At 70.3% G+C, this 26516-nt stretch overlaps 1 protein-coding gene across 1 annotated transcript; it reads left to right on the forward strand.

Moving 5' to 3' along the window:
• The first annotated feature begins 744 nt into the window (after positions 1 to 744).
• Positions 745 to 24919, forward strand: PRKCG (protein kinase C gamma). Its single transcript, XM_087773170.1, is given in 22 exon segments — positions 745 to 753; positions 2178 to 2321; positions 2459 to 2699; positions 4515 to 4546; positions 5856 to 5938; positions 6684 to 6795; positions 8077 to 8208; positions 9332 to 9488; positions 11257 to 11391; positions 12070 to 12157; positions 12284 to 12313; positions 12938 to 13084; positions 14908 to 15081; positions 17578 to 17669; positions 18793 to 18855; positions 18939 to 19077; positions 20862 to 20942; positions 21598 to 21705; positions 22526 to 22566; positions 22568 to 22639; positions 22641 to 22662; positions 24217 to 24919. Coding segments are annotated over 21 exon segments (2172 nt in total). The 5' UTR covers positions 745 to 753; positions 2178 to 2281; the 3' UTR covers positions 24400 to 24919.
• The last annotated feature ends 1597 nt before the right edge of the window (positions 24920 to 26516 follow it).

Raw genomic sequence — 26516 nt, forward strand, 5'->3', positions numbered from 1 at the left:
GGGGCCGCCGCAGCCTTAACTCTCATTAAAGAGACTCCGTGCTTCTTAAAGGAGCCGCTGCCCGTTTGTGGGGGGGGGCACGGGGGGCGGGGGGGGGTGGCACCGGGGGGCGGGGGCCCCCTGTGGGCGGGGATAACTGGGCGGAGCCCCATCAGTGGGCGTGGCCTCGCCCGATCTAGGCCTCGCCCCCAGCGCTCATCCTGGCTCTTTGGGGTGGGGGGGCCACGGGAGACGCCCCCTCCCCCCCCCTCCCCTCCTCCACGCCTGGGTCCCCCGGGGGTGGGGGGTGGGGGAGGGCCCCAGGCGACCGGCCCTGCCCCTCCCCCCTCTCCTGCCCCTCCCCCCGCCCCCCTTTCGGCAAATCTGGGTCTGGGCCCCCCCCGGGACCTGTCCCCCTTTCTCGCGCGCCTGGGTCCCCTCGGGTGGGGGAAGGGTGGGGGTGGGGGGGCTGCCCCTTCTCCCCCCACCCCCCACCCCCAGGCGGCCGGGCTGCCCCTCCCCCCCCCCCCGCCGCCCCCCACCCCCAAAAAAGCGACGCGTCCCCTTTAAGCCAAACCCCGCCCCTCTCCAGGCGACCACGCCCCCCCAGCCCCACCCCTCCCTTCCCTTGCCGCAGGGCTGGGGCGCGCCCCCGTGGCCCCGCCCCTTCCCTTGGCTCCGCCTCCCACCCAGACCACGCCCCCTCCCCGACCACGCCCCGCCCCTCCCTCCCGGCTGCTGCGGGGCCGCTGTCCGTCTGTCCGGCGGCTGCAGGTCGGTCCGTGGGTCCGTCCCCCCCCCGCCCCGTCCGTGGGTCCGTCCGTGGGTCCGTCTGTCCCCCGCCCCCGTCCGTCCGTCTGTCCGTCCCCTCACCCCCTCCGTGGGCCCCTCCGCCCGGCCACGGCTCCGTCCGTGGGTCCGTCCGTGCCCGGAGCTGCGTGTCCGTGAGTCTGTCCGTGGGTCCGTCCGTGGGTCTGTCTGTGCCCAGAGCTGCGTGTCCGTGGGTCCGTCTGTGTGTCTGTCTGTGGTCTGTCCGTGGGTCCGTCCGTGGGTCCGTCCGTGGGTCCGTCTGTGTGTCTGTCTGTGGTCTGTCCGTGGGTCCGTCCGTGGGTCCGTCCGTGGGTCCGTCTGTGTGTCTGTCCGTGGGTCCGTCCGTGGGTCCGTCTGTGTGTCTGTCCGTGGTCTGTCCGTGGGTCTGCCTGTGGGTCCGTCCGTGGGTCCGTCTGTGTGTCTGTCCGTGGGTCTGTCCGTGGGTCTGTCCGTGCCCAGAGCTGCGTGTCCGTGGTCTGTCCGTGGGTCCGTCCGTGGGTCCGTCCGTGGGCGAGCGGGTGGGTGGGTGCAGCCCCGACCGGGGGCGGCTGTGAGTCACCCACCGGGGGCGGCTCCGCGGGTCCGTCTGTCCCTCCGCGGGTCTGTCTGTCCATCCGCGGGTCCGTCTGTCCCTCTGTGGGTCCGTCTGTCCCTCCGCGGGTCTGTCCGTGGCTCCGGGGGTCCGTCCGGGGGTCCGTGGGTCTGGGAGCCCTCCTGCGTGTCTGTGGGTCCGTCCACGTGTCTGTCGGTCCGTCTGTGCGTGCGCGCGTCTGTCCGTGTGTCCGTGCGTCCGTCCCCGTGTCCGGGGGTCCGTCCCCGCGTCCGTGGGTCTGTCCGTGGCTCCATCCATGCATCCATAGGTCCATCCACGCGTCCGTGGGCCTGTCCGTGTGTCCGTCCGTGGGTCCTTCCACGCGTCCGTGGGTCCATCCACGTGTCCGTGGGTCCGTCCCCATGTCCGTGGGTCTGTCCGTGGGTCCTTCCATGTGTCCGTGGGTCCGTCCCCGTGTCCGTGGGTCTGTCCGTGGGTCCATCCACATGTCCTTGGGTCCATCCACGTGTCCGTGGGTCCGTCCCCGTGTCCGTGGGTCTGTCTGTGAGCCCATCCACGTGTCTGTGGGTCGGTCCCCATGTCCGTAGGTCTGTCCGTGGCTCCACCCACGCGTCTGTGGGTCCATCCACGCATCCATAGGTCCATCCACGTGTCCGTGGGTCTGTCCGTGGCTCCATCCCTGCCTCCGTGGGTCTGTCCGTGGGTCCTTCCATGTGTCCGTGGGTCCATCCACGTGTCCGTGGGTCCGTCCCCATGTCCGTGGGTCTGTCCGTGGCTCCTTCCATGGGTCTGTGAGCCCATCCACGCGTCTGTGGGTCCATCCACGCATCCATAGGTCCATCCACGTGTCCGTGGGTCTGTCCGTGGCTCCATCCCTGCCTCCGTGGGTCTGTCCGTGGGTCCATCCACGCGTCCGTGGGTCTGTCCGTGGCTCCATCCATGCCTCCGTGGCTCCATCCCCGCCTCCGCCGGTCTGTCCGTGAGTCCATCCGCGCAACCCACGGGTCAACCCCCGTGTCCGTGGGTCTGTCCGTGCCTCCGCCCGCGCCTCCCCCCGTCCCTCCGCGCCTCCGCGGCCGCGCACCCCCACCTCCGCCCCTCTCTTTTCCCCCGCAGCCCCGTCCGGGGGTCCGTCCGTCCGGGGGTCCGTCTGTCCGGGGGTCCGTCCGTCCGGGGGTCCGTCCGGGGCTCGGATGGCGCTGGCGGGGCCGGAGGGGGAGCGCGGGACGGCGCGGCCGCTCTTCTGCCGCCGCGGGGCCCTGCGGCACAAGGTGGTCCACGAGGTGAAGAGCCACCGCTTCACCGCCCGCTTCTTCAAGCAGCCGACCTTCTGCAGCCACTGCACCGACTTCATCTGGTGAGGGCCCCCCCGCCGCCCCGGGCACCCCGTAGGCCCGGGTCAAGGTCAAGTGCACCCCAGAGACCCGGGTGTCAAGGTCAAGGGGACCCCAAGGACCCATGGACCCGGGTGTCCAGGTCCTGCAGACCCCATAGACCTACGTGTCAGGGTCAAGTGGACCCATGGACCCAGGTGTCAGGGTCAAGTGGACCCATAGGCCCGGGTGTCAAGGTCAAGTGGACCCCATAGGCCCGGGTGTCAAGGTCAAGTGGACCCCAGAGACCCATAGACGCAGGTGTCAGGGTCAAGTGGACCCCATAGACCCAGGTGTCAAGGTCAAGTGGACCCCAGGGACCCATAGACCTGGGCGTCAGGGTCAAGTGGACCACATAGACCTGGGTTTCAAGGTCAAATGGACCCCATAGACGCAGGTGTCAAGGTCAAGTGGACCCCATAGGCCCGGGTGTCAAGGTCAAGTGGACCCCAAGGACCCATGGACCCGGGTGTCCAGGTCCTGCAGACCCCATAGACCTACGTGTCAGGGTCAAGTGGACCCATGGACCCGGGTGTCAGGGTCAAGTGGACCCATAGACCCGGGTGTCAAGGTCAAATGGACCCCATAGGCCCGGGTGTCAAGGTCAAGTGCACCCCAGAGACCCGGGTGTCAAGGTCAAGGGGACCCCAAGGACCCATGGACCCGGGTGTCCAGGTCCTGCAGACCCCATAGACCTACGTGTCAGGGTCAAGTGGACCCGTGGACCCATGGACCCAGGTGTCAAGGTCAAGTGGACCCCAGGGACCCATAGACGCAGGTGTCAGGGTCAAGTGGACCCATAGACCCGGGTTTCAAGGTCAAGTGGACCCCATAGGCCCGGGTGTCAAGGTCAAGTGGACCCCAAGGACCCATGGACCCGGGTGTCCAGGTCCTGCAGACCCCATAGACCTACGTGTCAGGGTCAAGTGGACCCATGGACCCGGGTTTCAAGGTCAAGTGGACCCCATAGACCCAGGTGTCAAGGTCAAGTGGACCCCAGAGACCCATAGACCTGGGCGTCAGGGTCAAGTGGACCACATAGACCTGGGTTTCAAGGTCAAATGGACCCCATAGACGCAGGTGTCAAGGTCAAGTGGACCCCATAGGCCCGGGTGTCAAGGTCAAGTGGACCCCAAGGACCCATGGACCCGGGTGTCCAGGACCTGCAGACCCCATAGACCTACGTGTCAGGGTCAAGTGGACCCATGGACCCAGGTGTCAGGGTCAAGTGGACCCCGTAGACCCCGGGTGTCAAGGTCAAGTGGACCCCAGGGACCCATAGACGCAGGTGTCAGGGTCAAGTGGACCCCGTAGACCCGGGTCTCAAGGTCAAGTGCACCCCAGAGACCCGGGTGTCAAGGTCAAGTGGACCCCAGGGACCCATAGATGCAGGTGTCAGGGTCAAGTAGACCCCATACACCCGGGTCTCAAGGTCAAGTGCACCCCAGAGACCCGGGTGTCAAGGTCAAATGGACCCCAGGGACCCATAGACCTGGGCGTCAGGGTCAAGTGGACCACATAGACCTGGGTTTCAAGGTCAAGTGGACCCATGGACCCAGGTGTCAGGGTCAAGTGGACCCCGTAGACCCGGGTGTCAAGGTCAAGTGGACCACAGAGACCCCAGGTGTCAAGGTCAAGTGGACCCCAGGGACCCATAGACGCCGGTGTCAGGGTCAAGGAGACCCCGTAGACCCGGGTGTCAAGGTCAAGTGGACCCCGTGGACCCAGGCGTCTGGGCCCCTGCTGAGGCCGGGGCCGCTCGTGACACCTGGGGCTGACGGCGCCGCTCTCCTCCCCAGGGGCATCGGGAAGCAGGGGCTGCAGTGCATGGGTGAGCCCCCCGCGCCCCCGCCCGGGCACCCATGGGACCCCCCAGCACCCCGGGGACCCCCAGCACCCATGGGTGCCCCCAGGGACCCCCTCGATCCCCCTGCACCCATGGGACCCCCCCCAGAGACCCCCCCAGCACCCATGGGTGCCCCCAGGGACCCCCTCGATCCCCCCTGCACCCATGGGACCCCCCCCAGAGACCCCCCAGCACCCATGGGGCCCCCAGGGACCCCCAGACCCCCCAGACCCCTCCTGGCACCCATAGGACCTGCCAGCACCCCCCCAGCACCCATGGGTCCCCTCCAGAGCCCCCCAGACCCCCCTTAGCACCCATAGGACCCCCCTGAGAGCCCCCCAGCACCCATAGGACCCCTCTGGGACCCCCCCAGCACCCATGGGACCCCCCAGGGAGCCCCCTACCCCCACCCCCCCCAGCACCCATAGGACCCCTCTGGGACCCCCCCCAGCACCCATGGGACCCCCCAGGGAGCCCCCTACCCCCACCCCCCCAGCACCCACAGAACCCCCCAGGGAGCCCCCTACCCCCCCAGCACCCATAGGACCCCCCCAGCACCCATGGGACCCCCCGGGACCCCCCCAGCACCCATAGGACCCCCTCTTAGCCCCCCCCCCCATGGAATTGGGTCCCCCGGACGCCTGGGTCCCCAAAGCTTTTGGGGGTGGGGGGGTGTCTGGAATGGGGGGGCTGCGGGTGGGGCCTGGGCGATGATTGACAGGCAGCGGTTGCCAGGCAAGCGTTGCCTGGCAGCGATGGCGGTTGCTAAGCAACAGGCAGGGGGATTTTTGGGGGGGGGGTCGGGGGGTTTGGGGGGTCCCAGGAGGGATTTGGGGGTCTCGGGGGGTTGGGGTCCCTGGGGGGATTTTGGGGGTCCTGGGGGGATTTTGGGGGTCCCAAGGAGAATTTGGGGTCCCTGGGGGGGATTTTGGGGTCCCTGGGGGGGATTTTGGGGGTCCCTGGGGCATATTTGGGGTCTCGGGGGGTATTTGTTGGGGGGGGTATTTGGGGGATCCCAGGGGGGATTTGGGGAGTCCGGGGGGGCATTTGGGGGGCTGAGGTGGATTTGGGGGTGTTTGGGGTCTGGGGGGATTTGGGGGGTCCTGGGGGTTTTGGGGGCCCTGGGGGGCCCTGGGGTTATTTGGGGGGGGTCGGGGGGGATTTGGGGGGGTTCTGGGGGTTTTGGGGGTCTGGGGGGGGCCCTGGGGGGTGTTTGGGGTCTGGGGGGGATCGGGGGGGGCCCTGGGGTTATTTGGGGGGGGCCGCACCCCCTGGCCCCCCCCCCCCCCCCCAGTCTGCAGCTTCGTGGTGCACAAGCGCTGCCATGAGTTCGTCACCTTCGAGTGTCCGGGGGCCGGGAAGGGGCCGCAGACGGACGTGAGTGGCCTGGGTCCCTGGGTGGGGGTCCCCAGTCCCTGGGTGGGGGTCCTGGGCCATGGGTGGGGGTCCTGGGTCCCTGGGTGGGGGTCCCCAGTCCCTGGGTGGGGGTCCTGGGTCTATGGGTGGGGGTCTCCAGTCCATGGGTGGGGGTTCTGGGCCATGGGCAGGGGTCCTGGGTCTCTGGGTGGGGGTCCCCAGTCCATGGGTGGGGGTCCTGGGTCTATGGGTGGGGGTCCCCAACCCATGGGTGGGGGTCCTGGGCCATGGGCGGGGGTCCTGGGTCTATGGGTGGGGTTCCCCAGTCCCTGGGTGGGGGTCCTGGGCCATGGGTGGGGTCTGGGGCCATGGGTGGGGGTCCTGGATGCCTGGGTCCCTGGGTGGGGGTCGCAGTCCCTGGGTGGGGGTCCCTGGGCCATGGGTGGGGGTCCCGGGGCCATGGGTGGGGGGGTCCCGGACGTTTGGGTCCCCTCTAGGGTGGGGGAGGGGTCGTGTGTGTTGTCATCGCCCCCCCCCCCCCCCCCCCCCCGTCCGTCCCAGTTTCACCTGCTAAATTTTACCCCCCCCCCCAGCGGGGCCCCGTGACCCAGATCGGGGCGTCCTTGGCCTAAAATTGGGGGGGGGGGGGGGGTGTCACGCATCCTCGTGCACGTCCTCGTGCGAGGAGGCGGCCATTTTGTCGTCCCCTCCCCCCAACCCGTGCGCCGGCCTTGCACGCGCGCGTGCCCACCCCCACCCCCCCCAGGACCCCCGGAACAAGCACAAGTTCAAGTTGCACAGCTACAGCAGCCCCACCTTCTGCGACCACTGCGGCTCGCTGCTCTACGGCCTCGTGCACCAGGGCATGAAGTGCTCGTGTGAGTGTGCGACGCACGAGGGCGGGCGGGGAGGGCGTGCGACGGGGCGGGGGAGCGAGGGGCCGCCGGCGGGGCGGGGGGAGGCGCGAGGTGCTCGTGCGAAGTGCGCGCGCGAGGGGAAAGTGCTCGTGCAAAGTGCGCGCGCGAGGGGCGCGTGCAAAGCGCTCGTGCGAGGGGCGCCGGGCGAGGCCTGGGTGCAGCGTGCGGGTGCGCGACGCTCGCGCAAGGCTCGTGAGCTGCGGGCGAGGCCCGTGCGAAACCCCGTGCAAGGCTTCGGGCGATGCTTGTGCAAGGCTTCGGGCGATGCCCGCGTGAGGCGCGTGCCAGGCCCGTGCGAAACCCCGTGCAAGGCCTGTGCAAGGCCCGTGCAAAACCCCACACGATGCCCGTGCGAGACCTCGTGCGATGCCTGTGCAAAACCCTGTGCAAGGTTCGTGTGATGCCCGTGCAAGGCCCCGTGCAAGGCGCGTGCAATGCCCACGCGGCGCCTGTGCAAAACCCCGTGCGAGGCCCCGAGCAAGGCTCATGTGATGCCTGTGCAAGGCCCTGTGCAAGACCTGTGCAAGGCCCCGTGCAAGGCGCGTGCAATGCCCACGCGAGACCCGTGCAAGGCCTCGTGCAACGCCCATGCGGCGCCTGTGCAAAACCCCGTGCAAGGCCCCGTGCAAGGCGCATGCAATGCCCACGTGAGGCCCGTGCAAGGCCTCGTGCAACACTCACGCGGCGCCTGTGCAAAACCCCGTGCAAGGCCCCGTGCAAGGCTCATGTGATGCCTGTGCAAGGCCCTGTGCAAGACCTGTGCAAGGCCCCGTGCAAGGCCTCGTGCAACGCCCACGCGGCGCCTGTGCAAAACCCCGCGCAATGCCTGTGCAAAACCCTGTGCAAGGTTCGTGTGATGCCCGTGCAAGGCCCCGTGCAAGGCCCCGTGCAAGGCGCGTGCAATGCCCACGCGAGACCCGTGCAAGGCCTCGTGCAACGCCCACGCGGCGCCTGTGCAAAACTCCGTGCGAGGCCCCGTGCAAGGCTCATGTGATGCCTGTGCAAGGCCCCGTGCAAGGCGTGTGCAAAACCCTGTGCAAGGTTCGTGTGATGCCCGTGCAAGGCCCCGTGCAAGGCGCGTGCAATGCCCACGCGAGAGCCGTGCAAGGCCTCGTGCAACGCCCACGCGGCGCCTGTGCAAAACCCCGTGCGAGCCCCGTGCGAGGCTCACGGAGGCCCGTGCGAGGCCCGTGCGAGGCCCGTGCGAGCCCCGTGCGAGGCGCTGAGGCGGGGCCCGCGCAGGCTGCGAGATGAACGTGCACAAGCGCTGCGTGCAAAGCGTCCCCAGCCTCTGCGGCGTCGACCACACCGAGCGCCGCGGCCGCCTCCAGCTCCGCATCCAGGCGCTGCCGGGGGAGCAGCTCCACGTCACCGGTACCCCCCACCCCCCCCCCCCCGTGCCCCCCAACATCTGGGTGCCCCTCCCCCCCCCCCGCTGCCCCCCAACATCTGGGTGCCCCCAAAAACCTGGGTCCCCCCCATTCCTGAGTGCCCCCAAACCCCTGCCCCCCCATCCCTGCCCCCCAAACCCCTGAGCCCCCCCAAACCCTAGGGCCCCCCATTCCTGGGTCCCCCCAAATCCCCAGACCCCCCCATCCCTGCCCCCCCCAAACCCCTGAGCCCCCCCAAACCCCCAGACCCCCCCATCCCTGCCCCCCCAACCCCCTGGGTCCCCCCAAACCCCTGCCCCCCCATCCCTGCCCCCCCAAACCCCTGAGCCCCCCAAACCCCAGGGCCCCCCATTCCTGGGTCCCCCCAAACCCCCAGACCCCCCATCCCTGCCCCCCAAACCCCTGAGCCCCCCATTCCTGGGTCCCCCCCAAACCCCCAGACCCCCCCATCCCTGCCCCCCCCAACCCCCTGGGTCCCCCCCAAACCCCTGCCCCCCCATCCCTGCCCCCCCAAACCCCTGAGCCCCCCCAAACCCCAGGGCCCCCCATTCCTGGGTCCCCCCAAATCCCCAGACCCCCCCATCCCTGCCCCCCCAAACCCCTGAGCCCCCCAAACCCCCTGCCCCCCATCCCTGCCCCCCAAACCCCTGAGACCCCCCAAACCCCAGGGCCCCCCATTCCTGGGTCCCCCCCAAATCCCCAGACCCCCCCCATCCCTGCCCCCCAAACCCCTGGGCCCCCCCATTCCTGGGTCCCCCCCAAACCCCCACACCCCCCCATCCCTGCCCCCCAAACCCCTGAGCCCCCCAAACCCCAGGGCCCCCCCATCCCTGCCCCCCAAACCCCTGGGTCCCCCCAAACCCCCAGACCCCCCCATCCCTGCCCCCCCAAACCCCTGGGCCCCCCCAAACCCCAGGGCCCCCCCATCCCTGCCCCCCAAACCCCTGAGTCCCCCCCAAACCCCCAGACCCCCCCATCCCTGCCCCCCCCAACCCCCTGGGTCCCCCCCAAACCCCTGCCCCCCCAAACCCCTGGGTCCCCCCAAACCCCCAGACCCCCCCATCCCTGGGCTCCCGCCCCCCCCGGACGCCTGGGTGCCCCCGCAGTGGGGGAGGCGCGGAACCTGATCCCGATGGATCCCAACGGCCTCTCGGATCCCTACGTGAAGCTGAAGCTGATCCCCGACCCCAAGAACCTCTCCAAGCAGAAGACGCGGACGGTGAAGGCCACCCTCAACCCCGTCTGGAACGAGGCCTTCCTCTTGTGAGCCCGCGTGCGAGCCCGCGTGCAAACCCTTGTGCAAGTCCGCGTGCGAGCCCGCGTGCAAGTCTGCATGCAAACCCTTGTGCAAGTCCGCGTGCAAACCCTCATGCAACTTGTGCAAACCCGCGTGCAAACCCTTGTGCAAGTCCGCATGCAAATCCTCCTGCAAACCCTTGTGCAAGTCCGCGTGCAAACCCTCATGCAACTTGTGCAAACCCGCGTGCAAACCCTTGTGCAAGTCCGCATGCAAATCCTCCTGCAAACCCTTGTGCAAACCCTCCTGCAAGTCCGCGTGCAAACCCTCGTGCAAATCCTCATGCAAACCCTTGTGCAAGTCCGCATGCAAACCCTTGTGCAAGTCCGCGTGCAAACCCTCATGCAACTTGTGCAAACCCGCGTGCAAACCCGCGTGCAAACCCTTGTGCAAGTCCGCATGCAAATCCTCCTGCAAACCCTTGTGCAAACCCTCCTGCAAGTCCGCGTGCAAACCCTCGTGCAAATCCTCATGCAAACCCTTGTGCAAACCCTCGTGCAAACCCTTGTGCAAGTCCGCAGGCAAACCCTCGTGCAACTCGTGCAAACCCTCATGCAAGTCCGTATGCAAACCCTCGTGCAACTCGTGCAAACCCTCCTGCAAACCCTTGTGCAAACCCTTGTGCAAGGTGGCCCCGGCACAGCAGCGGCATGGGGTTTGCGGGCGTGCAAGGAAGGAGGGGTTTTGCACGAGGGGTGTGCGAGGGGGTGGGTGTGCAAAGGGGTTGTGTGAGGTGGGGGGGGTTCACCGGGGCTGTGCAACGGGGTTGTGCACGGGGGTTGTGCAATGGGGGGGGTCTCTAGGGTTGTGCTCCGGGGTTGTGCACCAGGGTTGTGCAATGGGGGGGTCACCGGGGCCGTGCACCGGGGCTGTGCACGGGGGTTGTGCACCGGGGGGTCACCAGGGCCGTGCACGGGGGTTGTGCACAGGGGTTGTGCACCAGGGTTGTGCAATGGGGGGGTCACCAGGGCTGTGCACGGGGGTTGTGCACCAGGGTTGTGCAATGGGGGGGTCACCAGGGCCGTGCACGGGGGTTGTGCACGGGGGTTGTGCACCGGGGGGGGTCACCAGGGCTGTGCACCGGGGTTGTGCACAGGGGTTGTGCAATGGGGGGGTCACCAGGGCCGTGCACGGGGGTTGTGCACCGGGGTTGTGCACGGGGATTGTGCACGGGGGTTGTGCACCGGGGGGGTCACCAGGGCCGTGCACGGGGGTTGTGCACCAGGGTTGTGCAATGGGGGGGTCACCAGGGCCGTGCACGGGGGTTGTGCACCGGGGTTGTGCACCGGGGTTGTGCACCAGGGTTGTGCAATGGGGGGTCACCAGGGCCGTGCACGGGGGTTGTGCACCAGGGTTGTGCAATGGGGGGGTCACCAGGGCTGTGCACCGGGGCTGTGCACAGGGGTTGTGCAATGGGGGGGTCACCAGGGCTGTGCACCGGGGCTGTGCACGGGGGTTGTGCACCGGGGGGGGTCACCAGGGCTGTGCACCGGGGTTGTGCACAGGGGTTGTGCAATGGGGGGGTCACCAGGGCCGTGCACGGGGGTTGTGCACCAGGGTTATGCAATGGGGGGGTCACCAGGGCTGTGCACGGGGGTTGTGCACCAGGGTTGTGCAATGGGGGGTCACCAGGGCTGTGCACCGGGGTTGTGCACGGGGGTTGTGCACCGGGGGGGGGGTCACCAGGGCCGCACGAGGCCGGCGCGTGCGTGACGCGCGTGCCGGCCCCCGCAGCACCCTGCGGCCGGGCGACGCGGAGCGGCGGCTGTCGGTGGAGGTGTGGGACTGGGACCGCACCTCCCGCAACGACTTCATGGGCGCCATGAGCTTCGGGGTGGCCGAGCTGCTCAAGGGCCACGTGGACGGCTGGTGAGCGCCTCGCACGAGGGCCTCGCACGGGGAGGCGCACGCGTGGGGGCCTCGTACTGGGGCCTTGCACGGGGGCCTTGCACGGGGGCCTCGCATGGGGGCCTTGTACTGGGATCTTGCACGGGGGCCTTGCACGGGGGCCTTGTACTGGGGTCTTGCACGGGGACCCCGTACTGGGATCTTGCACGGGGGCCTCGTACTGGGATCTTGCACGGGGACCCCGTACTGGGATCTTGCACGGGGGCCTTGCACGGGGACCTCGCATGGGGACCTTGTACTGGGATCTTGCACGGGGACCCCATACTGGGATCTTGCACGGGGGCCTTGCACGGGGGCCTCGTACTGGGGTCTTGCACGGGGGCCTTGCACGGGGACCTCGCATGGGGACCTTGTACTGGGATCTTGCACGGGGACCCCGTACTGGGATCTTGCACAGGGATCTTGCACGGGGGACCCTGCACAGGGGACCCCCCCCAAATCCATATCCCCCATCCCCCCCCGTCCCCCTGTCCCCCCCATGTCCCCCCGTCCCCCCCGTCCCCCCGTCCCCCCGTCCCCCTGTCCCCCCCATGTCCCCCTGTCCCCCCCGTCCCCCTGTCCCCCCATGTCCCCCCGTCCCCCTGTCCCCCCCTGTCCCCCTGTCCCCCTCTGTCCCCCCGTCCCCCCCGTCCCCCCCAGGTTCAAGCTGCTGAACCAGGAGGAGGGCGAGTACTACAACGTCCCCGTGGCCGACACCGACGACTGCGGCCTCCGGCCCAAGTTCGAGGTCAGACCCCCCCCCCCCCCCGATCCCCTGGGGACCCCCGGACCCCCCGGGACCCCTGGGACCCCCTGGGACCCCCGGACCCCCCGGGACCCCCGGACCCCCCGATGGCGCCTTCGTCTCTTCCAGGCCTGTAATTACCCCCTGGAGCTCTACGAGGTAAAAGCCCCCTCGGGGGCAAAGGGCCGTGACCTTGGACCCCTCTGACCCCGACCCAATGACCCCTGACCCCCAGACCCCGACCCCATGATCCCGACCTCCATGACCCTTGACCCCTGCATCACCCCTGTCCCCCCATGACCCCTAAACCTGCACCACGGCCCCAGGACCCCCCAACCCCCATGACCTTGGACCCCTCCGACCCCGACCCAATGACCTTGATGCCCATGACCTCCATGACCCCAACCCCATGACCTCGACCTCCATGACCGCTGACCCTTGACCCCAACCCTTAACCCCTGCATCACCTCTGACCCCCCCATGACCCCAAACCTGCACCACGGCCCCAGGACCCCCCCAACCCCCATGACCTTGGACCCCTCTGACCCAAACCCAAAAACCTTGCCCCCCTGCCCCCCGTCACCCCTGACCCCCATGACCCCAACCTCCATGACCCCTGACCCTTGACCCCTGCATCACTTCTGACCCCCCCATGACCCCTAAACCTGCACCACGGCCCCAGGACCCCCCGCAACCCCCATGACCTTGAACCCCTCTGACCCCGACCCAATGACCTTGACCCCCGTGACCCCTGACCCCTAATCTTTGCCCTTTGACCCCCAGAAGGTGCGCCGAGGGCCGGGCCCCTCGCCGGGGCCTTCACCGTCCCCCAGCCCCACCGACCCCAAACGCGGCTTCTTCGGCCCCGGCCGCTCCCACCTGGGCGACTTCACCTTCCTCATGGTGCTGGGCAAGGGCAGCTTCGGCAAGGTGGGCGCGGGGGCCACCGAACGGCTGGGGGGGCCACCAAAGGGCTGGGGGGCCACCACAGGGCTGGGGGGACCACCACGTGGCTGGGGGGGTCACCAAAGGGCTGGGGGGGCCACCAAAGGGGTGGAGGGGCCACCAAACGGCTGGGGGGCCACCACATGGCTGGGGGGCCACCAAAGGGCTGGGGGGCCACCACATGGCTGAGGGGGGCCACCACATGGCTGGAGGGCCACCAAAGGGCTGGGGGGCCACCACATGGCTGAGGGGGGCCACCACATGGCTGGAGGGCCACCAAAGGGCTGGGGGGCCACCACATGGCTGAGGGGGGCCACCACATGGCTGGGGAGCCCCTGGACACCTGGGTCCCTCCCGACCACTGGTGTCCCCCCCCCCAATCCTGGGTCCCCCCGGGTACCTGGGATCCCCCCCAATCCCGGGGTCCCCCCAAACCCCGGGTGCCCCCCAGTCCCCAGGTCCCCCCAGTCCCTTGGTCCCCCTGGGTACCTGGGGTCCCCCCCAATCCCGGGGTCCCCCCAATCCCGGGGTCCCCCCAAAGCCCCGGGTCCCAAACGCTGGGTGCCCCCCAAACCCCTGGGTCCCCCCTCCCCCGGGGTCCCCCCCCTCCCGGGGTCCCACCAAAGCCCTGGGTCCCCCCAAAGCCTTGGGTCCCCCCAAACCCCCGGGCCCCCCAATCCCGGGGTCCCCCAGAAACCCCTGGGTCCCCCCAAACCCCTGGGTCCCCCCAAACCCCGGGGTCCCCCCAACCCCTGGGTCCCCCCAAGCCCTGGGTCCCCCCAAACCCCCGGGGTCCCCCCTCCCTGTGTCCCCCCAAACCCCTGGGTCCCCCCAACCCCTGGTTCCCCCCCAACCCCTGGGTGCCCCCCAACCCCCGGGGTCCCCCCCCCTCCCGGGGCCCCCCAAACCCCGGGGTCCCCCCAAACCCCCGGGTCCCCCCCAACCCCCGGGTCCCCCCTACCTCCCTGTGTCCCCCCCTCCCGGGGCCCCCCAACCCCTGGGTCCCCCCAAACCCCCGGGTCTCCCCCAACCCCCGGGTCCCCCCCCCCGGGTCCCCCCGCCCCCCTCCCGGGGCCCCCCAACCCCTGGGTCCCCCCAAACCCCCGGTACCCCCCAAACCCCCGGGTCCCCCCCCCCCGGGGTCCCCTCCCCCCTGTGTCCCCCCAAACCCCGGGGTCCCCCCCCTCCCTGTGTCCCCCCCCCTCCCGGGGCCCCCCAACCCCTGTGTCCCCCCAAACCCCTGGGTCCCCCCAACCCCCGGGTCCCCCCCCCCGGGGTCCCCTACCTCCCTGTGTCCCCCCCCTCCCGGGGCCCCCCCAACCCCTGGGTCCCCCCAAACCCCCGGGTCTCCCCCAACCCCGGGTCCCCCCCCCCGGGTCCCTCCGCCCCCTCCCGGGGCCCCCCAACCCCTGGGTCCCCCCAAACCCCCGGTTCCCCCCAAACCCCCGGGTCCCCCCCCCCGGGGTCCCCTCCCCCTGTGTCCCCCCAAACCCCGGGGTCCCCCCCCTCCCTGTGTCCCCCCTCCCGGGGCCCCCCAACCCCTGTGTCCCCCCAACCCCCGGGTCCCCCCCAAACCCCCGGGTCCCCCCCCCTCCCTGTGTCCCCCCCCTCCCGGGGCCCCCAACCCCTGTGTCCCCCAAACCCCTGGGTCCCCCCAACTCCCTGTGTCCCCCCAAACCCCTGGGTCCTCCCAACCCCGGGTCCCCCCCCCGTGTCCCCCCAACCCCCGGGTCCCCCCAACCCCCGGGTCCCCCCCCCCCCGGGGTCCCCCCCTCCCGGGGCCCCCCAAACCCCGGGGTCCCCCCCAGGTGATGCTGGCCGAGCGCCGGGGCACCTCCGAGCTCTTCGCCATCAAGATCCTGAAGAAGGACGTGGTGGTGCAGGACGACGACGCCGCCTGCACCATGGTGGAGCGCAGGGTGCTGGCCCTGGGCCCGCGCCCCCACTTCCTCACCCACCTCCACTCCACCTTCCAGACCACCGTGGGTGCTGGGGGCACTGGGGGGGACTGGGGGGACTGGGGGGCATAGGGAGGGGAGCGCTGGGGGGACTGGGGGGACTGGGAGGGACTGGGGGGGACTGGGGGGACGGGGAGGGACTGGGGGGGACTGGGAGGACTGGGGGGGGACTGGGGGGACTGGGAGGACTGGGGGGGGACTGGGGGGGACGGGGAGGGACTGGGGGGGACTGGGAGGACTGGGGGGGACTGGGGGGGACGGGGAGGGACTGGGGGGATTGGGGGGCATAGGGAGGGGAGCGCTGGGGGGACTGGGGGGACGGGGAGGGACTGGGGGGACTGGGGGGGACTGGGGGGATTGGGGGGCATAGGGAGGGGAGCGCTGGGGGGGACTGGGGGGACGGGGAGGGACTGGGGGGGACTGGGAGGACTGGGGGGGGGACTGGGGGGGACTGGGAGGACTGGGGGGACTGGGGGGGACGGGGAGGGACTGGGGGGGGACTGGGAGGACTGGGGGGGACTGGGGGGACGGGGAGGGACTGGGGGGATTGGGGGGCATAGGGAGGGGAGCGCTGGGGGGACTGGGGGGGACGGGGAGGGACTGGGGGGGACTGGGGGGGGACTGGGGGGATTGGGGGGCATAGGGAGGGGAGCGCTGGGGGGGACTGGGGGGGACGGGGAGGGACTGGGGGGGACTGGGAGGACTGGGGGGGACTGGGGGGGACGGGGAGGGACTGGGGGGGACTGGGAGGACTGGGGGGACTGGGGGGGACGGGGAGGGACTGGGGGGATTGGGGGGCATAGGGAGGGGAGCGCTGGGGGGACTGGGGGGGACGGGGAGGGACTGGGGGGGACTGGGGGGGGACTGGGGGGATTGGGGGGCATAGGGAGGGGAGCGCTGGGGGGGACTGGGGGGGACGGGGAGGGACTGGGGGGGACTGGGAGGACTGGGGGGGGGACTGGGGGGACTGGGAGGACTGGGGGGGGACTGGGGGGGACGGGGAGGGACTGGGGGGACTGGGAGGACTGGGGGGGACTGGGGGGGACGGGGAGGGACTGGGGGGATTGGGGGGCATAGGGAGGGGAGCGCTGGGGGGACTGGGGGGACGGGGAGGGACTGGGGGGACTGGGGGGCATAGGGAGGGGAGCGCTGGGGGGGACTGGGGGGACTGGGGGGGACGGGGAGGGACTGGGGGGGACTGGGAGGACTGGGGGGGGGACTGGGGGGATTGGGGGGCATAGGGAGGGGAGCGCTGGGGGGACTGGGAGGACTAGGGGGGACGGAGAGGGACGGGGAGGGACTGGGAGGACTGGGGGGGACTGGGGGGGACTGTGAGGGACTGGGGGGATTGGGGGGCATAGGGAGGGGAGCGCTGGGGGGACTGGGGGGGACGGGGAGGGACTGGGAGGGGACTGGGAGGACTGGGGGGGACTGGGGGGACTGGGAGGACTGGGGGGGACTGGGAGGGACGGGGAGGGACTGGGGGGATTGGGGGGCATAGGGAGGGGAGCACTGGGGGGACTGGGAGGACTGGGGGGGGACTGGGGGGGACGGGGAGGGACTGGGGGGGGACTGGGAGGACTGGGGGGGGGACTGGGGGGGACTGGGAGGACTGGGGGGGGGACTGGGGGGGACGGGGAGGGACTGGGGGGGGACTGGGAGGACTGGGGGGGGGACTGGGGGGGACTGGGAGGACTGGGGGGGGGACTGGGGGGGACGGGGAGGGACTGGGGGGGGACTGGGAGGACTGGGGGGGGGACTGGGGGGGACTGGGAGGACTGGGGGGGACGGGGAGGGACTGGGGGGACTGGGAGGACTGGGGGGGACTGGGGGGGACGGGGAGGGACTGGGGGGACTGGGGGGATAGGGAGGGGAGCGCTGGGGGGACTGGGAGGACGGGGGGGACTGGGGGGACTGGGGGGCATAGGGAGGGGAGCGCTGGGGGGGACTGGGAGGACTAGGAGGGACGGGGAGGGACTGGGAGGACTGGGGGGGACTGGGGGGACGGGGAGGGACTGGGGGGATTGGGGGGCATAGGGAGGGGAGCGCTGGGGGGGACTGGGGGGGACGGGGAGGGACTGGGGGGGACTGGGAGGACTGGGGGGAGTGGGAGGGACTGGGGGGGACTGGGGGGACTGGGGGGACTGTGAGGGACTGGGGGGATTGGGGGACATAGGGAGGGGAGCACTGGGGGGGACTGGGGGGAGGGGAGGGACTGGGAGGACTGGGGGGGACTGGGGGGATTGGGGGCATAGGGAGGGGAGCACTGGGGGGGACTGGGGGGGACTGGGGGGATTGGGGGACATAGGGAGGGGAGCACTGGGGGGGACTGGAGGGGACTGGGGGGATTGGGGGCATAGGGAGGGGAGCACTGGGGGGGACTGGGAGGGCGGGACTGGGAGGGATTGGGAGCCCTGGGGGGGGGACTGGGAGGCATTGGGAGTGCTGGGGGGGACTGGGGGGAATTGGGGGGGGCACTGGGAGCACTGGGGATCCCGGTGACCCCCCGTGCCCCCCCAGGACCGCCTCTATTTCGTCATGGAATACGTCACCGGCGGCGACCTCATGTACCACATCCAGCAGGTCGGCAAGTTCAAGGAGCCCCACGCCACGTGAGTGAGCCCCGGGACCCCCAAATCCCCCCCGGGACCCCCGAATCCCCCCGGGACCCCCGAATCGCCCTGGGGCCACCAATTCCGCCTCCGGGACCCCCAAATCCCCCCCGGGACCGCTAATTCCCCCCAGGGACCCCCAAATCCCCCACCCGGGACCCCCAAATCCCCCCCTGGGGCCACCAATTCCCCCAGGGACCCCCAATTCCTCCCCCCGGGACCGCTAATTCCCCCCAGGGACCCCCAAATCCCCCACCCGGGACCCCCAAATCCCCCCCCTGGGGCCACCAATTCCCCCAGGGACCCCCAATTCCTCCCCCCGGGACCGCTAATTCCCCCCAGGGACCCCCAAATCCCCCACCCGGGACCCCCAAATCCCCCCCTGGGGCCACCAATTCCCCCCCAGGGACCCCCAATTCCTCCCCCCGGGACCTCTAATTCCCCCCAGGGACCCCCAATTCCCCCCTGGGACCCCCAAATCCACCTGGGGACCCCCAAACCCCTCTGGGAACCCCCCAACGTCCTCAGGGACCCCCAAATCCCCCCAGGACCCCCAAACTCCCCCAGGGACCCCCAACCCCCCCGGGGACCCCCAAATCCCCCCCGGGACCCCCAAACTCCCCCAGGGACCCCCAAATCCCCCCAGGGACCCCCAAACTCCCCCAGGGACCCCCAACCCCCCCGGGGACCCCCAAATCCCCCCAGGGACCCCCAAACTCCCCCAGGGACCCCCAAACCCTCCAAGAACCCCTCTAAGACCCCCCCGCAGGGACCCCAAACTCCAAGGGACACCCCAATTCCCCAGGGGACCCCCAACCCCCTCAGGCTCCCCCCACTCCCCCTAGGACCCCCCCAATTCCCCCCCCAGGGCCCCCAACTTCCCTGGGGGACCCCCAAACCCCTTGGACCCCCCCCCACCATCTCAAATTTGGGGGTCCCAACCCCTCCCCATCCCAGTGGCACCCACTCAGACACTGGGGGGGGGGGGTGTCCCTAATCCCCCCCAGCTCCCCTTGGGGGGGGGGTCCCCTAAACCCTCCCCCACACTAAGGGGGGGGGTCCCCTAATCCCCCCCCCCATTGGGGGGCTCCCTAAACCCCCCCAAATCCCCCCCCCCCCCCAGGTTTTACGCCGCCGAAATCGCCATCGGCCTCTTCTTCCTGCACAACAAGGGGATCATTTATCGGTGAGCCCCCCCCCCCGATCCTTTGGGACCCCCCAGGGGCCCCCTGAACCCCCTGACCCCCCCAAAATCCCCCCCCCCCCCAGGGATCTGAAGCTGGACAACGTGATGTTGGACGCCCAAGGTCACGTCAAGATCACGGATTTCGGGATGTGCAAGGAGAACATGTTCCCCGGGGCCACCACCCGCACCTTCTGCGGGACCCCCGATTACATCGCCCCCGAGGTGCGGGGGCACCCCGATATCCGGGGGGGGGCACCCGGGGGTTTGGGGGGGGGGACCCAGGGGTTGGGGGGGACCCAGGGGTCAGAGGAACCCAGCGGCCATGGGGGGATCCAGGGGTTGGGGGGGACCCAGGGGTTGGGGGGACCCAGGGGTTTGGGGGGACCCCAGTATGGAGGGACCCAGAGATTGGGGGGGGCACCCAGGGGTTGGGGGGGACCCAGGTGTTGGGGGGACCCAGGGGTTTGGGGGGGACCCAGGGGTTGGGGGGGACCCAGGTGTTGGGGGGACCCAGGGGTTTGGGGGGACCCCAGTATGGAGGGACCCAGAGATTGGGGGGCACCCAGGCATTGGGGGGACCCAGGTGTTGGGGGGACCCAGGGGTTTGGGGGGACCCCAGCATGGAGGGACCCAGAGATTGGGGGGGCACCCAGGGGTTGGGGGGGACCCAGGGGTTTGGGGGGACCCAGGGGTTGGGGGGGACCCAGGGGTTGGGGGGCCCCAGGGGGTTGGGGGGGACCCCAGCATGGAGGGACCCAGAGATTGGGGGGGGCACCCAGGGGTTGGGGGGGACCCAGGTGGTGGGGGGACCCAGGGGTTGGGGGGGCCCAGGGGTTTGGGGGGACCCCAGTATGGAGGGACCCAGAGATTGGGGGGGCACCCAGGGGTTGGGGGGGATCCAGGGGTTGGGGGGGACCCAGGGGTTGGGGGGACCCAGGGGTTTGGGGGGACCCCAGCATGGAGGGACCCAGAGATTGGGGGGCACCCAGGGGTTGGGGGGGACCCAGGGGTTGGGGGGACCCAGGTGTTGGGGGGACCCAGGGGTTTGGGGGGACCCCAGTATGGAGGGACCCAGAGATTGGGGGGGCACCCAGGGGTTGGGGGGACCCAGGTGTTGGGGGGACCCAGGGGTTTGGGGGGACCCCAGTATGGAGGGACCCAGAGATTGGGGGGGGCACCCAGGGGTTGGGGGGACCCAGGTGTTGGGGGGACCCAGGGGTTTGGGGGGGACCCCAGCATGGAGGGACCCAGAGATTGGGGGGGCACCCAGGGGTTGGGGGGGACCCAGGGGTTTGGGGGGACCCAGGGGTTGGGGGGATCCAGGGGTTGGGGGGGACCCCAGCATGGAGGGACCCAGAGATTGGGGGGGGCACCCAGGGGTTGGGGGGACCCAGGGGTTGGGGGGGACCCAGGTGTTGGGGGGACCCAGGGGTTTGGGGGGACCCCAGTATGGAGGGACCCAGAGATTGGGGGGGGCACCCAGGGGTTGGGGGGACCCAGGTGTTGGGGGGACCCAGGGGTTTGGGGGGACCCCAGTATGGAGGGACCCAGAGATTGGGGGGGGCACCCAGGGGTTGGGGGGACCCAGGGGTTGGGGGGACCCAGGTGTTGGGGGGACCCAGGGGTTTGGGGGGACCCCAGCATGGAGGGACCCAGAGATTGGGGGGCACCCAGGGGTTGGGGGGACCCAGGTGTTGGGGGGACCCAGGGGTTGGGGGGACCCAGGGGTTGGGGGGACCCAGGCATTTGGGAACCCCAGGAATTGGGGGGACCCCAGCAGCCAGGGGGGGACCCCAGTGTTTGGGGGGGACGCAGGGGTTTGGGGGGACCCAGGTGCCCAGGGAGCACCCAGGCATTTTGGGGGACCCAGGAACTGGGGGGGGGACCCCAGTGGCCAGGGGGGACCCAGGTTTTGGGGGACCCAGGTGTTGGGGGGGACCCAGGTTTTGGGGGGGGGGGTTCCCTCTCAGCGAGGGGACCCAGGTGTTGGGGTGCTGCCCCCCCAGATCATCGCCTACCAGCCCTACGGGAAGTCGGTCGACTGGTGGTCTTTTGGGGTGCTGCTCTACGAGATGCTGGCGGGGCAGGTGGGGGGGGCGATTTGGGGGCCCTGGGGGTGATGTGGGGGGGCAGGGGGGCCAGGGGACACCTTGGGGGCGATTTGGGGGGGCCCTGGGGGTGATGTGGGGGGGCTGGGGGGCCAGGGGACACCTTGGGGGCGATTTGGGGGGCCCTGGGGGTGATGTGGGGGGGCTGGGGGGCCAGGGGACACCTTGGGGGCGATTTGGGGGGCCCTGGGGGTCCTCGGGGTGATTTGGGGGGGGCCCTGGGGGTGATGTGGGGGGGCAGGGGGGCCAGGGGACACCTTGGGGGCGATTTGGGGGGCCCTGGGGGTCCTCGGGGCGATTTGGGGGGGGCCCTGGGGGTGATGTGGGGGGGCTGGCGACTTTGGTGTATTTTGGGGGGGCTGGGGAGAATTTGGGGGGCTGGGGGGGGGGTGTCCTTGATGGATATGGGGGCTGTGAGGATTTGGGGGGGCTGTGGGGGTTTGGGGGGGCCCTGTGATTTTGGGGGGGCTGTGGCGGTTTGGGGGGGTCTGTGCGGGTTTGGGGGGGGTTTGGGGGGGCCCTGTGATTTTGGGGGGGCTGTGGCGGTTTGGGGGGGTCTGTGCGGGTTTTGGGGGGGCTGTGGGGGTTTGGGGGGGCCCTGTGATTTTGGGGGTGCCTGATTGCCCCCCCCCAGCCCCCCTTTGACGGGGAGGACGAGGACGAGCTCTTCCAGTCCATCATGGAGCAGACGGTGACGTACCCCAAATCCCTCTCCCGCGAGGCCGTCTCCATCTGCAAGGGGGTGAGCGGGGGCCCCCCCAAATCCCTGGGGCCCCCCCAAAATCCCTGGGGCCCCCCAAAAGCCCTGGGGTCCCCCTAAAATCCCTGGGGTCCCCCCCCCAAGGCCCCCCAAAACCCTGACACCCCACCCCCACCCCCTCCCCATCCCTCCTAGGGCCTCCCAAATCCACAGGGGCCCCCCCCCAAAACCCTGAGCCTCCCCCCAAAATCCTGAGCCCCCCCCCAAAATCTCGGGGACCCCCCAAAATCCTGAAGCCCCCCAAAAACTTGGAGACCTCCCCAAAATCCTGAGCCCCCCAAATCCCTAGGACCCCCCAAAAATCCTGAGCCCCCCCAAAATCTTGGGGACCCCCATATTCCTGAGGGCCCCCCAAAACCCAGGGTCCCCCCCAAAATCCTGAAGCCCCCCAAAAACTTGGGGACCCCCCCCAAAATCCTGAGCTCCCCCAAATCCCTAGGACCCCCCCCAAAATCCTAAGCCTCCCCAAAATCTCGGAGACCCCCCAAAATCCTGAGCCCCCCCAAAACCCAGGGACCCCCCAAAATCCTGAGGCCCCCCCAAAATCCTGAGCCCCCCCAAAACCCAGGGACCCCCCCAAAATCCTGAGGCCCCCCAAATCCTGAGGCCCCCCCAAACCCCTCCCAGCCCCCCCCAACCTCTTGTGCCCCCCCCTTGGGGGCTCCCCTCAATTTAAGACCCCCCCCCAAACCCCTTTTACTCCCCGGGGGGGGGGGGTGGGGGGTCCCCGGGTGGTTTTGGGGTGCCAGGGGTTTTGGGGGGTACGGGGGGGGTCTGACCCCCCCCCCCCGTGCCCCCCCAGTTCCTGACCAAGCACCCCGGGAAGCGGCTGGGGGCGGGGGCGGGGGGAGCAGGAGGTCCGCCAGCACCCCTTTTTTCGGCGCACCGACTGGGAGAGACTGGAAAGACTGGAAGTGCCCCCCCTTCACCCCCCGCCCGGTGAGTGCACCCCAAAATCTTCTCTCCACCCCCCTGGAGCCCCCCAAAACCCCCTTGACACCCCCCCCCGTTTCCTCAGGCACCCCCAAACTTGATCTGCCCCCCCCCCAAGCTCCCTACACCCCCCAGCACCCCAAAACCCCTCCTGGATCCCCCTCGACCCCCCCTGCACCCCAAAACCCCCCAGGACCCCCCTTGACCCCCCCACCCCAAAACCTCTCCCGGACCCCCCCCCCCCCATCACCCCAAAACCCCTCCCGGACCCCTCTGAGCCCCCCCGCACCCCAAAACCCCTCCCGGACCCCTCTGAGCCCCCCCCCGCACCCCAAAACCCCCCAGGACCCCCCTTGACCCCCCCCCCACCCCAAAACCCCTCCCGGACCCCTCGGAGCCCCCCCCCCGCACCCCAAAACCCCCCAGAACCCCCCAAAACCCCTCCCGGACCCCTCTGAGCCCCCCTGCACCCCAAAACCCCCCAGGACCCCCCTTGACCCCCCCCACCCCAAAACCCCTCCCGGACCCCTCGGAGCCCCCCCCGCACCCCAAAACCCCCCAGGACCCCCCAAAACCCCTCTGGGCCCCCCCCAGTTGCATTAAGGGGTGCACCCCCAAAATGAGGGGGGGCCAGGCGCTAACCCCCGGCTTCTCTCTCTCTGTGTCTGTCCGTCCGTCCCCCCCCCGGGGTCGTCTGTCTGTCCCTGTGTTCCCCCCCCATCGATTTTGGGGGACCCCCCCCCCCCATTGGGCATGCCTGGTTTTGGGGGGGGGGGTTGGGGGTCCCTATTTTGGGGGGGGGCATTTTGGGGGTCCCTGTTTTGGGGGGCTGATGGGGGGGGGGTCGTTTTGGGGTCCCTGTTTTGGGGGGGGTGGGGTCCCTATTTTTGGGGTCCCGCGTTTGGGGGGGGGTTGGGGGCCCCTCTTTTGGGGGGGTGGTTTTTGGCTCCCTATTTATGGCCCCCCTATTTTTGGGGGTTCCCCCTCCTTTTTTGGGGCTCCCCCTCCTTTTTGGGGCTCCCTTCGGGGGGGGGCTGAATTTTTGGGGCTCCTTTTGGGGGGGGCTGCATTTTCGGGGTCCCCCCCCCCATTTCCTGCCTCCCCTCGGGGGGGTTCATTTTTGGGGCTCCCTTTGGGGGGGGTCCATTTTCGGGGTCCCCCCTCCCTTTTCGTGCATCGCCTCGGGGGGGTCCATTTTCGGGGTCCCCCCCCTCCCTTTTTGTGCCTCCCCTTGGGGGGGTCCATTTTCGGGGTCCGTCCCCCCCCCCCTTTCGTGCCTCCCCTCGGGGGGGTTCATTTTTGGGGCTCCCTTTGGGGGGGGTTCATTTTTGGGGCTCCCCTCGGGGGGGGTCCATTTTCGGGGTCCCCCCCCCCTTTCCTGCCTCCCCTCGGGGGGGGTTCATTTTTGGGGTCCCCCCCCTCCCTTTCGTGCCTCCCCTCGGGGGGGTCCATTTTCGGGGCTCCCCTCGGGGGGGTTCATTTTCGGGGCTCCCTTTGGGGGGGTTCATTTTGGGGCTCCCCTCGGGGGGGTTCATTTTTGGGGTGTCCCCCCCCCTTTAGTGCGGCCGTAACGGGGAGAACTTCGACAAGTTCTTCACGCGGGCCCCCCCCGCGCTGACCCCCCCCGACCAGCTGGTCCTGGCCGGGCTGGACCAGGGCGAGTTTGCGGGGTTCACCTACACGAACCCCGACTTTCTGCACCCCGACCTCCGCCTCCCGGCCCCCCCCGGCTCCCTCGTCTGAGCCCCGCCCCCACTGGGGGGGGGTCCCCATCCTTTGGGGGGGGTGGTCCCTCCCCCCCCCCGCAAACCCCATTAATTACTTAGGAGACCCCCCCCCTTCATGATTTGGGGGACCCCCTGATTTGGGGGGACTCCCCCCCCCAACCCCATTAATTACTTAGGAGACCCCCCCCATGATTTGGGGGACCCCCTGATTTGGGGGGGCTCCCCCCACCCACGGAACCCCATTAATTACTTAGGAGACCCCCCCCATGATTTGGGGGGGCTCCCCCAACCCCATTAATTACTTAGGAGACCCCCCCTCCATGATTTGGGGGACCCCCTGATTTGGGGGCGCTCCCCCCAACCCCATTAATTACTTAGGAGACCCCCCCATGATTTGGGGGGGCTCCCCCCACCCACGGAACCCCATTAATTACTTAGGAGACCCCCCCCATGATTTGGGGGACCCCCTGATTTGGGGGGGCTCCCCATCATTTGGGGGGGCTCCCCCCCACCTCTCACCCCCTTAAACACTTGGGAGACCCCCCCTCTAATTCGGGGGACCCCCCCCTGATTTGGGGGGCTCCCCCCTCCTTAGGACCCCCCAATTTGCGGGGGTCCCCCAATTTTGAGCCTTCCCCCGCTCATTAAAATCACCCCCCCCAAACCTGGGGACACCCCCCCAAAATCTGGGGGCCCCCCCTTTATACCGGGGCTCCCCCAACCCCCCCCATTGCCCCCCATTTTCCCCTCCCCCAAACCACGGGGGTCCCCCCAAAAAGCTTCACCCCCATTCCCCCTCCCCTTTTTGGGGGCCCCCCCATTTTGGGGGGTGCTCCCTCTCTTTTGGGGTCCCCCCTTATTTTTGGGGTCCCCCCCTTATGATTAGGGTCCCCCTTCTTTTTAGGCCCCCCCCAATTTTGGGGGTACTCCCTCGATTTTTGGGGTTCCCCCTCGATTTTGGGGTTCTCCCCCCAATTTTGGGGGTCCCCCCAGCTGTGACTCCCCCGGATGAGCTGGAGGGGGCGGGGGGGGGGGCCCGGACCCCTCTTAGATTTAGGGGTGCGGGGGGGGTACCCCAACTTTCCCCCCTCCCCCCCCCAAACCCCTTCCCCCCCCTTGCAGAGACCCAGGCGCCCTGCCCCTCCCCCCACCGCCCCCCTCCCCCCAGGGACCCCCATATAGCCGGGGCCCCCCAAACCCACCCGGGCCCCCTAAACCCCCTCAGGGCCCCCCAAAACCCCCCCGGGCCCCCCCAAATTCCCCTCCCCCCCTCCCGATGCCTTTAAGTATAAAAGTGAATGAGCCGGTGCCCGCGTCCGCCTCTACGTCATCGCCCGGGGGGGGGGGGGGGGTCCCCCTTTTGGGGGAGTGGGGGTGGGTGCCTGGGGTCCCCTTTTGGGGGTGGGGGCTGGGACCCCTTGGGTGGGGGATGGGTGCCTGGGGGGGGCCCTTTTGGGGGTGGGGGGGCTGGGACCCCTTGGGTGGGGGATGGGTGCCTGGGGGGGGCCCCTTTTTTGGGGGTGGGGGGCTGGGACCCCTTGGGTGGGGGATGGGTGCCTGCGGGTCCCTTTTTGGGGGGGGGGTGTCTGGGTGGGTCCCCTTGGGTGGGGGGTGGGTGCCTGGGGTCCCCTTTTTGGGGGGGGGGTCTGGGTCCCCTTGGGGGAGGGGTGGGTGCCTGGGGGTCCCTTTTTGGGGGGGTCTGGGACCCCTTGGGTGGGGGATGGGTGCCTGGAGGGCCCCCTTTTGGGGGTGGGGGGGCTGGGACCCCTTGGGTGGGGGATGGGTGCCTGGGGGTCCCTTTTTGGGGGGGGGTCTGGGTCCCCTTGGGTGGGGGGTGGGTGCCTGGAGGGCCCCCTTTTGGGGGTGGGGGGGCTGGGACCCCTTGGGTGGGGGATGGGTGCCTGGGGGTCCCTTTTTGGGGGGGGTCTGGGTCCCCTTGGGTGGGGGGTGGGTGCCTGGAGGGCCCCCTTTTGGGGGTGGGGGGGCTGGGACCCCTTGGGTGGGGGATGGGTGCCTGGGGGTCCCTTTTTGGGGGGGGGGGTCTGGGTCCCCTTGGGTGGGGGGTGGGTGCCTGGGGGTCCCCCCTTTTGGGGTGGGGGGGGTCTGGGACCCCTTGGGTGGGGGATGGGTGCC

This window comes from Nipponia nippon, unplaced genomic scaffold (genome assembly GCF_047370975.1).
Source record: "Nipponia nippon isolate SJK-2023a ecotype South Korea unplaced genomic scaffold, ASM4737097v1 scaffold_38, whole genome shotgun sequence".
Classification (NCBI taxonomy): Eukaryota; Metazoa; Chordata; class Aves; order Pelecaniformes; family Threskiornithidae; genus Nipponia; species Nipponia nippon.